The sequence below is a fragment of the Sceloporus occidentalis genome, unplaced genomic scaffold (genome assembly GCF_023333645.1).
Source record: "Sceloporus occidentalis isolate IW3139 unplaced genomic scaffold, rSceOcc1.0.p SCAF_26, whole genome shotgun sequence".
In the NCBI taxonomy this organism is placed as follows: domain Eukaryota; kingdom Metazoa; phylum Chordata; class Lepidosauria; order Squamata; family Phrynosomatidae; genus Sceloporus; species Sceloporus occidentalis.
In genome coordinates this window covers 7,665,296-7,678,895 of record NW_028317006.1, presented here as the reverse complement: position 1 = coordinate 7,678,895, position 13,600 = coordinate 7,665,296, and the positions used below count along the sequence as shown (strand labels likewise).

The 13,600-nt window shown below is 41.1% G+C and overlaps 2 protein-coding genes across 2 annotated transcripts in view; one reads left to right on the top strand and one right to left on the bottom strand.

Annotated features, from left to right (window-relative positions):
• The window catches only part of LOC149300100 (integrin alpha-11-like), a 41,556-nt gene extending 34,891 nt beyond the window's left edge, over nt 1-6,665 (top strand). Inside the window, exons 22-30 of the mRNA XM_089485549.1 lie at nt 20-96; nt 658-747; nt 1,486-1,576; nt 2,079-2,189; nt 2,297-2,380; nt 2,544-2,654; nt 3,569-3,664; nt 4,352-4,465; nt 6,606-6,665. Of these exons, the coding sequence (XP_089341675.1) occupies nt 20-96; nt 658-747; nt 1,486-1,576; nt 2,079-2,189; nt 2,297-2,380; nt 2,544-2,654; nt 3,569-3,664; nt 4,352-4,465; nt 6,606-6,665 (834 nt within the window). The remainder of the gene's footprint in view (nt 1-19; nt 97-657; nt 748-1,485; nt 1,577-2,078; nt 2,190-2,296; nt 2,381-2,543; nt 2,655-3,568; nt 3,665-4,351; nt 4,466-6,605) is intronic.
• Nucleotides 6,666-11,228: 4,563 nt separating this feature from the next.
• Nucleotides 11,229-13,467, bottom strand: LOC149300099 (protein fem-1 homolog B). Its single transcript, XM_089485799.1, has 2 exons — nt 13,214-13,467; nt 11,229-12,864 (listed from the first exon to the last, which is right to left on the bottom strand). The coding sequence occupies exons 1-2, from the start codon at nt 13,465-13,467 to the stop codon at nt 11,229-11,231; spliced, it is 1,890 nt and encodes a 629-aa protein (XP_089341925.1).
• Between the last annotated feature and the right edge of the window lie 133 nt (nt 13,468-13,600).

Here is a 13,600-nt window from a genome sequence, read left to right as displayed (position 1 = left end):
TGTCCATCTTTTGTGACAGGTGATGTTCCGGCTGGACTTCGAATTTAGCAAATCTCTCTTCATCCCATCCCTGCAAATCTACCTCTCGGCAAACAGGTGGGCTTTGTCTCTCTCCAATTCTCACCAAGGTTCCCATGGTTCTGCTCTGCAGCTTCTCCTTTTCTAACTACATTAAAACCATGTAAATATGAAGTAAATCCAAGAGGATTCATGTGTTTCATATGGCAATAACTGAGTAAGCATCTTATTTACTTCACTACTATATTCCCATGTTGCGGAGCTTCTGAATTCAAGACTTTTACTGAGGAATGCCAGACTTGGTTGGTTAAATAGGCCATTGGTCTGTTAGTACTTTCTGGAAAATTACATATATTCACAAACAGGTCAATCAATTACAGGGAAAACCGATAAGAGTTCCAGTTGGTATGCTGAACTCCTCACTTTACAATTTTTTTTTTATGGCTTTGATATCTTCAACATGGACTCAATTCTTACTTTAGTACTTAGTACTTGGGACTTACTGTGTTGGAGGTCAGTTTTTCCACATTATAGACTGTTCATGCCTTTTATATTGATCTTGGCAATTGTGTTGGTGCCAAGCGCCCACAGATTCAGTTGATGCATCGCATCCAAAAATAGTTATATTGTCTTTGACAGTGACAGTGAAGAGCTAGAAGACACACGGTCTGACAATGAGGTTCTCCTGGATTTCAACCTGAAGTACGAATCGGATCTTATGTTCACCAGGTACGCTTTCCTCCCATGGCATCTCTTATGAGCAGGATGTCATCTCCTTCATGGCCTACTAATGCGGATTATGTGTGTTCATAAATATTTTGCTGCAAAGCACTATATCTTAGACAAATTACATTTGTGTGAAGCAGTTAATGCACATTTTTAGGAGCTCGTTTGGAGGACCCATTTCTTTCTATTTGTGTCCACATTATATTGTGGAAATAAATGATGGAATATTTCAAGCATCATTCTTTTTCCCGACATGTTTTTATCATCTATTGCAATGTTTTGGTGCCAAGCATTAGCGAGAGATAGAACAATTCAGGAACCTTTGGGTGACCCCCAAGACCGAGAGTTCTGAGTGAGGGTGGTTGAATGCAGTAGAGACATATTGTGCTTTAATATAGAGCCAGCAGAAGAAAAAGATCTGGTGTGACAGGAAATACTTATGTTAAGAACCTGACACATTTATAGGCAGAAAATATGACTATTAAAATAAAGTGCAATGCCGGAGGGGGGGGACACGTGTGTGAACGCGAAAGATGGGATCCTGCGATATTGAGACACGTGTTTGTAATCAAGGGAGCATCTGGGCACTCGTGATCACAATGTTGATACATCTCCTGCACAGATACAGACCACAATAGTAAGAATTCTGGGAAATTTAAAGAATGATATTGCAGGGACGCAGAAGCCTAGGTAGTCCTGAGGTCATTGCATGGTTTTGATGTAGATTTTCTTTGTTCATAGGCATTCTACACTGGATCAATATGAAATTACCTCTGATCGATCAAAGGATCCTTATAATGCTATTGGACCTCCTTTCAACTGCACCTTTATGGTAAAGGCAAACTCCGTGTGCAATACATTAGAAAGAATCTGAATGAATTTAGCAACCTTTCCTTCATAAAACATAACACACAAAAAGCTAAGATTTTAACAGCACTTTTTACTTTCAGATGGAGGTTCTAGTTGTTATATGATTAATCACTATTCTTTACAATATGTTTACTACAATATTTGTAATACAGTATTATAAAGCCAAAAAGAAATTTATACAACCCAAATAATTGTTTTTTTTAACTGAATACCACTATTACTTTTACTGCCCACAATAGGAAAATCACTGGGTTATTCACTTAGTTAAAAAGAGATTAAAAGAAGACGTCATCTCACTTTATTAACTATGCATTAGGATGAGCCAATTTTGCCAATCTTAAAATATTCAATGTATTGTTCCCTGGAAGTTAATTTAGTTACATATTGTATAGTTATAGTTATATTTAGTTATAGTTGGTTATTTTAGTGTTTATGTGGAACTGAAACAGGTGTCCTCTCCCCAGATCCAGAATTTAGGCTTCTTTTCTGAATATGTCAACATTGAGATCTCAGTCCCTGTGGCTACCCGTGGCGGGAACCGTCTGCTCTTCTTAAAGGACCTAATAAGTGACCAGGTGTGTACACTTTAGGTTGGAAGCATTCTTCGTCTTCTGAAGCGTTAACGTATTTGTGTAAATATCTACCAGCCATCAAAACATTTTTTTAACTCTGTACGTAACAGAATGCAGCCTGCAGCATTAGGGGGAACGGCACTGATTACCGAAGGAAACCATCTAAAGAAGATTTAAGTCACATCCCTCAGCTGGTATGTAATATGAGTGATCCGCACTCATATTAAATCTTTGTACTAAGCACATATATCATGGGCTTGACAGCTAGTCTTGTCTTTAGCCTGCCACTTTTTCTTCAACTCTCGCAGATTTAAGTAGAAATTACTAAAAATCAGTACCACTTTTCGCTTCTTTCAGAACAAGAGTAACTCAGATATTGTGTCCATTGAATGCAACGTGAATTTGGCATCAAACCATGAGGTCACATTCACCATGCACGGGCAGCTGTGGAGGAAATCATTCCGGGCGGTAAGAACCGGTAGCACATATGAAGTAGGAAGACGAGGCACTCCTCATCCACCTCTGGGCATAAACACTAGTCTACCGATGCTCTACAATAATATGTTACTATATAATAAGCCAGCGGTACCGCAGACACAGTAAATGGAATGATAATTCTTGTATATCAAAAATCTCTCTGTACACAACATTTGGGGTATAAAGTTTAACTTTACCAAACAACCCTGAGTGAGAGTATGAAGAATTTTCACCTTCACCGCCTTTTCAGCTGTAGCTCTAGAAAAACATACAATACATACAGGTCGGGACAAATATATTCCCAACCTTACTTATAGTCACGGGTTCTGTATCATTTATATTACCTGACAGGCATTTACTTACAACCAAAGCTCCTAAAGGGCTAAAAAGGGCAAAAAGCTAGTAAAATTGCCTCTAGGAGCTGACACTGGTTATCAATTTTTGTATTTTAGTAAGTGGATGTTTTGCCGTTAATTTAGGTTTAAAAAGTTGTTTCTGAGCTCTTCTGCTTTATACCAAAGTCTGTCATATATATATTATTATTATATTATAATATTATATATTATTATTAATTATTATTATTATAGAGATAGCATAGGGTGGGTGTATGTAATCTGAACAGAGATTGGTGGGGCTTCTACTAATTGTGTCGGCCTTGGATGTCAGTTGACAAGGCCCGCAGTGATCAGTGTTAGGACTTCCTTATGGGGAATTATGCCCTGAAGCAGAGATATATTATTGATGGGTCCCTGAGTAAGCCTCTGCGTGTGGCCCCCACTGAACACCAGAGGTTCAATCCTAGTTTTTTTCTGGGACCCTGAGAAATGCACAGAACTTCAATCTTTGTGATATGTGTTAAGAATGTATGTCAAAAAAGTTTTTGAAACGTGCTTTTCTTCTTGTAGTTGAATTTCCGTTCGGTGAAACTGGTTATGTCTGCAACATTAAACCGCAAATTCCACAGTCCTTTTATTTACCCCGAGGAAGATCCTACTCGACAGGTGATGGCACGGAATGACACATATACATAATTAACACCCATGCTCATTTAAGTATGCTGTTTCACCGGTGAATTTCTTGTGGCTGTTCACTAACATTTAAAGGGGCAAGACTTTCAGTGATTATACAAATTCTGTTAAAAAAAATACATTTATTTTTTGCTTGTTAACATTAAACCATGCCTAGTTTAAAAGGTTTGCATGTCTTAAATGTCAAATTAAATAGGTTCTCTACTGCCCTCTCCTGGCCACAACTCATAACCTAATCATTCCCCAAACGCTCTTCATAGTGTTCATCAGCTCATGTTATCTATTCCAACTATTGTTTATCAGGAATTTGAAATCATCCAGGAGAAAAGAACTTGGTTAGTAAGAATTACGGCTTTCACCGTACGGAAACACCAACTGAGAGAGAATCAAACCCTCCCACCTAGTGTTAAAAAAGCTATTCGTCAGTTTGCGAACAGTACTTATGAGGCTATGCCTGTATAATCACCGGCGGCCTTCTGGCAGAATATCATGGCACCAAATTAACATAACAGACATTATTTTTAAATAGTATCTTAAGGCTGTTCACAAATGAACACAGGTATATGCACCGATTCTTAATTTCAATAGTTTTCACTCTATATGTGAATCCCCTTGCTTAAGTGCTATAGGTATTGATCCTTAGCTTATGTATTTTTTCAGATCACATTTGACATCTCCAAGCAGGAGGAATGGGATGTCCCCATATGGATTATAATCAGCAGCACATTAGGAGGACTCCTACTCCTGGCACTCTTGGTTCTGATTCTTTGGAAGGTAAGGAAACAAGACTGGGCGAATGGAGAGGTTCACGGGTATATTTACTTGGGCAGCTTCCGGGTATTGCGAGCACAGAATATGCCAGCATGGAATCATCTCCTCTTATCTGGAATGTTTGATGAAGAAAACAAAGTGTCGTTGGATCAGTACCTTGCCATATTATTAATCTGGTTTTCACTCTCTATCTGACAGCTCCTTGCCTTTTTCTTCCACATTGAGTCTTCTCAACTCCGCTTCTCTTTACTTTCAAAACAATTCTGCTCCATCTGCATGTCATATGGATTCAGTCTTATGTGTTACTAAAAGTCCAGCTGTCTGAGAAGCCATCTGGATGGAAAGTGAAAACCACATGTTATGATGTGATGTTTTACCAGTCTGTAGCCTCCATAGAATAACTAAGGGGTCTAGTGGAAGAAACACATTTATCCACCGATTTCCACTTGCAACTAACCAGTGGTAATGTCCCTAAAATATAATACAAGATATTGTAAAGAAGACCATTCATGTCCACCCTATAAGATGTCCTTCAGTACAAGGCCTTAATTAAACAGCTTAACTAGTCCCAGGACAATATATCCATTAAGACATACACTCTGATGGGCCAACTGGACCTTCTATATAAAACTTCACTCCAGAAATGATATGCCTACCTAGAAGTTGTTCTTGAATATATGATTCCACTTTACCTGTAAAGCCAATTATCTAGTGAGGCTTCCTACAAGAAACATAGACCTGAGTCAGGATTTGCCACTTCCCAGTGGAATCTAATCAAAAAACTCCTAGTTGACTCTAGAGGTGATAGCTGGCATATTACATTTTGCATTTGTTGCTAAACCTTAGTGTTTATTAAGTATGTTTGGGGCACCTGTGGCCATATAGAAGTAAATGTTCTATAAATGGCACACCATCGTAATGTTACTATTATGCCTGCACCCACATCACTGGGCAATTCTGGAAAAGCAAAATGTGTTTGGTCTGACGTCCTGTGGCTTTTTCCTTAGGGATTACTTTCATTATAAATTATTCCATAGTCTGTATATTCCACTTAGTAGGCAAACAGAAATGGAATGGAATGGCAAGTCCTGCATGTAAGATCTTGTTACAAGAGCAAGATATTATCAATATTAACAATTCAGAAGCTTTCGCAGAGTAGGTGTTCAATCCAAGAGGATAATACACAATAGAAAAGGGATTAAATGCAGGTCCTGAAATTGGGTAGAGACTTGTTAAAACTAAAAGGCACAATGCTAGTATGCTGACGTTACGTTGTGTTGTACAAGTAGAATGGACAAAATGACAAGTGGTAAAAATGAGAGGTTAAGCAACGGAAAGAATGCGTCTCACATCTCACGCGTTCTTTGTAGTGTCAGAAGTAGCTGTTACTAAATCACTTATGATTACTGTTACTAAATCACTCATGTTGCCCTTACGATGAGAGTTTAAATCTTCGGCAATGTTTGTTTCTCTCCAATCTGTGTCTCTTCCCATGACTGAATCTGACTGCTAATAGAACCAGATCACTAGTTACTACCTCTCGCTCAGACACATGGAAGCATAGCATTGTTCAAAATTTCTTGGTATGCTGAAAGCCCTTCTTGTCCAACATCAGCGACTGACTTTACAAATGCTCTGCTAGATAAATGGAGAGAAATTCCTACAGAAACTCTCCAAAATCATGAGGGAAATTTGGAAGCTGTTATAGCTCCCAAGGGGAAGCAGCTACACAGTAATCACTTTGTATTTAGAATGCAATGTCATAAAAGTCCCTGTTTTCTCAGTAAAGTAAAACTTCCTTACACTATGATCTACAACCCTCTGGTTTTAGACTATACCCTGCTACTATAGTGTACAAAAGCCACGTCGGATCTCAATAACTACCAGCAGGTTTTCCCTTCTTAAGAGGTTTCAATTACAGCGGCAACACTCCCTTAATGCTTGCAGGTTGAACAATTTGTGCACTCGCTGGTGGGTATAGGATCAATAGGACAGATTCAAGAGTTCAGGAGATGACCACAAAGCATTAGTATTAACAACAACATGAACGGGATTCTTAAACTTCTAGTGTGAATGTCTGCAAACACAGTCTGTGCTGCCATAAACATTAACTGGTTTTCTCTTGTCTCCTTTCTCTATGTAGCTGGGATTCTTTAAACGCAGTCACCTCGAGAGAGAGGAAGAGGACAAGGTTCTGGAGTGAAGCCCAGAGGAAGGGCTTCACCTATTTAACCCTTTGTTTGCCCTTGTAAATAGTAAGAAAGTGACGGGCAGGAGGGAGACGACGGATATAATCTTAAGAACTACAAAAAAATGGAGCGTTAAGAAAAGCCCCTTCCTGTACCAAGCCCACGATGTCTTCAGTAACTCCATTTTATTACTGAATACACCCTCAGGGAGCAGGAAAGAGGAGCTCCCTCCTTCAGGGATATGGGCCGCTATTTATTTAAATGTTTACCTTCATTGGACTTTCAGCCATTGCCTGAATACGCAAAGCTCTGACAGGTTCTGCTCAGGGATTAGTCCTTCACTACCAGAAAGGTAGAGACCACTGCCCATTTCCCCAGGACCTTTCCCTAACAGACCTGGATTCTTTTTTTTTTTTTTTAAATGATAGTATTTTTCAAAACCTGCATCATTGAGACTGATGCTTATTCTATGGATGGTAAGTAGGACATAACCAACTGAAAGACTGGATCAGGTTCCGAACCAAAAGACACTGATCAAAGAATTGTTCTAATGTTATGGTCATACAAAAACCACAAAAAACACATAAGCCTTACTATAAAACTGAAAACCATTCACCTGTTACTTCTTTCTATCCACAGAATATTGCCAATCTATTTATGATTATAGAAAAATGGGATTTTATAAGCAAACATTAAGGGGTCGCTGCAGTTCCACTAAATTTTGTTATCTAGGTGAGACCCCTCTCCCCTTCATTGTGTATTTAAATACAAAATGTATATGTGATGAATGCCCTTTGTCTGCTTTTATGGATCTCAGTAATGATGATGAAAGCACTTTAAAAATAACCGAAGATCAAATAAAAAATACTTTTCCCCAGCCATACGCAGAACAAAGCTGCTAAGAGCAGGGCTGGACAAACCCTCGGTACCAGGTAGCCACGATGTTAGTACCTAGCATTCTGTATTTTTGTGATACAACAGCACAGATCCCATCCCAGCTTTTAATCTTTTCTCTTTAGTTTCTTAAATTCTGAAAGCACCCTAAGCACCGATTGTGCTCCTGTTTACTATTGCCTTAAGCTGCAGTAACCAGCTATATCCTTATACATTAAAGGCTATGAAGAGGAGTTAGAAATCTGAAATTAATCCAGCACGGAGCCCAATTTTTATTTAAATGACTGCATTTCAGTTAAATTACTAAATTATATTTTCAAATTCTGACATTCAAAGGCACAGCCATGACATTTCATATACATTTAGCTTAATCAGGCGGTATTACCGCATTGGAATCCACCTTACAAGTTCTAACACGCTTTCCGGATTCTTCTGCTCCCACATACGGCACAATAAAAAAAAAAATATATAATAATTACTTTTCCTTTTTGCTAGGACCCATATGTACCATTAACACGCTAGCCAGGTGAGCATGGAAGAACATAAAAAGACACCGCACGGCCACACAAAGTTTAAGTTACCCAAAAAGAAATAAAAATTGACGTGACATTTTCCTTTAAGAAAAAAAAACCATGAGAGAGAGAGAGATATATATATATATATATATATAGATATATATATATATATATATATATATATATATATATATATTATATATCGTAGAAAAGAAGTAGATTCAGGAATATGCGATGGAATACCTTGCTCGCATGCATTGGCCAGTGTTGATAAGCATTTCTTTATTTGCCAACAGATATTCTGTGGAGAGAACGATTGTTACTGTACATCTGTTTCTAGTGACATTCAGCTCAAATCCCCAGCCCTTGTTGCTAATGTTTAGCGTTTACGGAGTCACGTCCAACGCGGTGAGAACCCGCTGGAAGTAAGAGAAAGCAAACCGTGCACCTTCATCTCTGCAAAGGAAAGTTGCAATTCTCCCCACTGCCGTGGCATAGTAAATGTTACTGACGTGCTTGGTTTTGTATTTTGTGGTATTTAAAACAATATTATTTTAAAGTTGTCAGATCTATTTTTGGGGGGGGGCAATATGGAACGTATTCAGTAAATTTAAGCATGGCAGCAAACCAATGATTTGCTACAATTAGAACCTACCGATCTATTAGTAAGGCCAAGGTGGGAAAGCTTATAAGTCCTATACATGGTGCTTAACTGTCACCAAGCATTGGAATTGTAAGCATCGCACCAAGAGGGCTGACAAGTCTCCCAAAGAAAACATTTAAAGGGACACTCCAGCCATCAAATGCATATGGACATCAAAAGTGCATTGTCTGTTTTGTAAATGAATTTGCCCCTTTCCCCACCCCCCAGCTAAATGCCCTGCAAGAGATGGATTTGGCCAAACATCTCCCAACACCGGCTCTGCTGAATGCTGTGTGCGTACAAAATTGATACAAATGTAAAGTCTTCCCATTTATTTCAATGGGTGCCCTTTCCTGCCACTGATTGACAGCTGAAGTAATCAATTGGTGGCAAGAAACTTTGGATCATAACAGAAGCAGGAAGATTTTGCTTGTAATTAATGCTTGTGCCATTTTGTGTGCACAGAAGGTATCGACATCCACACAAAAACTCCAATATGTATTTAATATGAAAACTGAAGTGAACCATTAATGTAAATCTTTGTTAATAATTCATGAGAAATCCCATGGAAGCACAGAGGCGACGGACTCTTACCCCGAAGCCCGGAGGCAGTTTTAAGAGGCTTATCTGCGATTAAGAAGAAACTTATGTGTAGCGAGAGCAATACAGCAATGAAAGGGCAGAAGACATTTTACTCAAAAAAGAAAAACACAAAATGGGATGTTTTATAAGATTTATATATCAGATGGAACCAAGGAATTTCCGCATACAGATTTAAATTTATACCTGAGAGACATTCCAGGATTTGTATGTAACCGGTTGCATGATCCCAAACTCTAGCAAGCATTACTAACCTTGATAAGCACTGATCAAAACATTAGCAACTCATTGTATGGCAATAACAGAGAAGCCCCCTTTTACATCATGCCATTTATTAATGGAATAAGGCACTAAAGGTTACCAACAAGTTCCCCTATATTTCACCGACCCTATACAGGATAAATGGCGTGCTAAACCACGAGTGTCACAAAGGCCTAAAAACCTGGAACTGGATCCAGCCCAATAAGCAGTTCTGGATTAACGGGAACGTTATCCAAACTGTATAGCATACAGCCACGGTTTCATGAAAGTAATCATACTGAAGCCGGATGAGAAGTTAACCCAGTGGAGAATTCCATACTACAGCCAGTGCCCAAGACAGAAAAAGGCGGAAGCACGTGTTACATTCATCCTGTTGGGCTGCATGGCTGAAGTCACACTGCAAAAAGATGGCTTCATTAGTATATTATCAGTACCAAGAGAGGTGCACAATAATGCTGTTGGAAACAATCAGTAAAAAGAACTAGTATTATGGAACTACGATAACCCTCCATATAGTATGGCCTTGAAAGTAGAGCTGGGGAACAAATGGTCCGGCGTAAGATAACAAAACATGCCAAAGGGTGCAGCCTACAACACCTTGAGGTCCATTGTGGCCCAGTACTGCCGTCAAAGGAATGCAAATAAGGAAACCACATTAATCATTTTCTTTCAGTACGCCAAGTAAGAGATTTCTTTCCATGAGTTTATACATCCCACAAGAGGCCGGTCAGCACTTTACATGAGCTGGTCAGCAATATGTGACATCTATGCGTGTGTCCTGGAAGACATGTCCAACATGGTCATCTTCTCCAGTTAGGCTGATAGTTCTTACTCTACCCTGAATATAATCTTATGTTCCCACCAACACATTAAGGAGTAAATAAAATGTTAATTACATTGAGCACCAGTCTGGTCAAAAGGCTTGCATGGTGGCCAACGTAACGCCATGATGCACGCTGCTTATTCAGAGTACACAATGGTCCGTGTCTACTAGGCCACCAAAAGCAATGAGTTTGCGGGCTTCATATAAACACATTATCACAGAACTTTCTAACCAGGACGCGAGTTCTGAGAATCCGGATTTAAGTCAGCGAGGACAGTTTAAAACCTTGACCTGTCCTTTTAGAATTGGAGAAGAGCTCACTTGGGTTGTGCCGATTTTGGCAATTATTTTGCATTAACGTGACAACACGTCACAAGCTGATTTCAATAAGAACCCTAACTTAAAATATATAAATTAAAAATAAAATCTTTTTTTTTTTCCTATTTCCATGATTTCAGGACCGTAGAAAGGGCGATTAAAAAAATCCTCAGAGGAAATGTGTTTTTTAAAATACATTTGTTCAACAATAAAACTCCAAATGAATATAAATTAAAAATACATGTGTTTTGTGAATCCTATCGGCGTACCCAGTCTTGACAGAAATATGACATCAATCTCAGCACCTTATGTCTCAAAGACCTTTGAGCAATAGTGCGGAAGCAGCTTCCCTGTATATACACCTGTTTAACAGGACAGGGATACACCGATCACTGAAAATGCAGGGAACACGAACTTCATGCTATTGCAGGAGAAAAAGGGATCCTCAGGAATTATTCACATCTAGCCCTGAAAATATTCAGAGGGACTGAAAAAAATATATATATTTTGTCCATATAAGCATTCAATGAAATTCCACAAACTCCTCCAGACTCCTGGGAATTTGATTATGATATTTGATATTGTGGAGTCTCACAGCACGAGCTGCCAGGCACTTTAAGCTCAGCTTCATCTGCGTTTTTAGTAGAATTTCAGATACCCCAGTGGTACTTCTATCCAACGGGGTCTTCTTCTCTTTATTAGTCATGTCCGTGTGGGCCCCGGCCTCCACTAGACTAATTATGATGGAATGCAGCGTGAGAAAGTCACTAATGGGACGGTTATACTGAACAATCACGTGCAGCGGGCTGTTACCGGCATTATCGGTGGCATTCACGTCTGCCCCACAGTCTATAAGCAGTTTTGCCACTTGGGCACTGGGGAAGCTGCAAACGTCATTTGTGTGAAAATCATCCACCGGGGTGCTAGAGTCTACAGCCAAGTGCAGAAGGCTACAGCCTTCCCGGGTGCGAGGGTCTAGATGCACCAACCGGTAGATCTGCTTGTTGATACAAGACTGTTCCTCCTCTGAACATCGTGTTTTTGTGGAGATGCAGACGAGGTAGAGAAAAGTATAAAGATTGCACTCGTGGTTTTCCACTGCTGAGTGGGCATCGGGCTCCTGGGGATTCCGAATGCGTGATACCCCACGCTCTATTTCCAGAACACTGCATTTCAGTACGCTCTCCACATCGTATGCCTTGACGGGCTCGTTGAGATGGATCATCTGCGAAAACACCTGCGCAAATCTCAGAAGGTCTTTGTGTGTGTTTCGGTTTCCCTTTTGACGTAGCTGCAGGGCGTGCAACCACAACTTAATACAGTGTTCAAATTCCATGTTATCTGCGTATACAGCCCCTCTGTATATGATCGGGTGTGACACATCAATGTTGTCGGATCCAAGTATCCGTTCTCGCACGATCAAGCCCTCCATGTGTAAAGCATCAGCGTCATGTCTGATGGCGTCCAACTCCTGCGGGTTGCGACACTCTGTTCTCATTCCATACGCCTCAACAGGAGGTAGAACCTCCTTACGGAGAATGTTGGCAGGGTCTCTGAAGCGTTCCAGCATGGCTAGATACAAATACTGGTAGGTCTTGGTGATGTTGTAATTCTCTCGATCATTGGCAAAGGAGGCGCCCAAAAGCTCCAGCGCCTCCACTCGGCTCTCCGCATCACAATCAGAATGCTGAAGAAGAAGCTCCACCACCTCAGCCTTGCAGCTCTCAGCCGCGACTTTAAGAGGAGTCATTCCATGGCCGTTGACCACCATGGTTGCTTTACACTTCACCAGCTCGCGAACAATGTCCAAGTGTCCAGCCTCTGCTGCAAAATGCAGAGCCGTAGCTCCGCAGTGAGCCCTAGCATTTGGGTCGGCTTTCTGTTCCAAGAGGTAACGCACCACGTCGGCGTGGCCCTTGTAGGCAGCGATCATCAGGCACGTGTTGTCGTACTTGTTGGCGATGCCGATGTTCGCATTGTTCTCCACAAGGAAGCGCACAATGTCCAGCCTGCCGTCGAAGCACGCGGCCCGTAGAGGGGTAGAGTTGGTGACGGTTGTGTGGTTCACGTTGGCTCCGTGGCTCACCAGCAGCTTCACCACCTCGTAGTGTCCGGCTCCGGCCGCGCACCACAGAGCTGTAGCTCCGTCGATAACGTATCTGCGGGATAGAAATATATATAAGCCTGTTCCAGCACAGCCGCCTTAAAACATTCAAAAAGGGAGTTATAACTAGAGTTTCTAATCACCTACAGAAACGTATAGGTAACTATGGCAACATCAGCTGTAGTGTTTACTAGAAGTTTTTTAGACTCACACAAGCTTTTTGGGACCTCAGAAGTCTCTTCTTTAGGTGGCATTAGATCTCTCCCATGGGTCAAACATCTCTAAGGTTACATCTTTAATTACGGCTTTATCCATTTCCCATTAACATCAGCTACGTGGATGCGTTGTGTTACTCTAGCCTGGCGTGTCCGCGCCAGCCCCGGTCCCCGTGTTATCATCCTCACCCATCAAAGCGCACGGTGCCGGTTTGCTGCGTATCCACCCGGTAATGCTCTAGCAGGAGACGCACCACCTTGCTGTGCCCATTGCGGGCGGCGATGATAAGCGGGGTGGATCTTTGTCCGCCATGCTGAGTGACAGAGCCCAGCAGAGTCCGGATCTCCGACTCCGTCCGATTCAACAAAAGGGCAGCCAAAGTCAGGACCCGACCCTCAGCCGCCGCTTTATACACATAGCCGGCCAGCCCGTCCAGGGCCATCCCGGGGCTGCAGCAGGAAGACCGACGATCCCCACTTCCTGTTCGTTCACGGAAGTGTTCGCCGGAGAATGTATCCACTTTACTTTGGTTCCGGGAGTCCCCAGCTTTGCAGTCTGAGGCTCTGAGCGGTTGT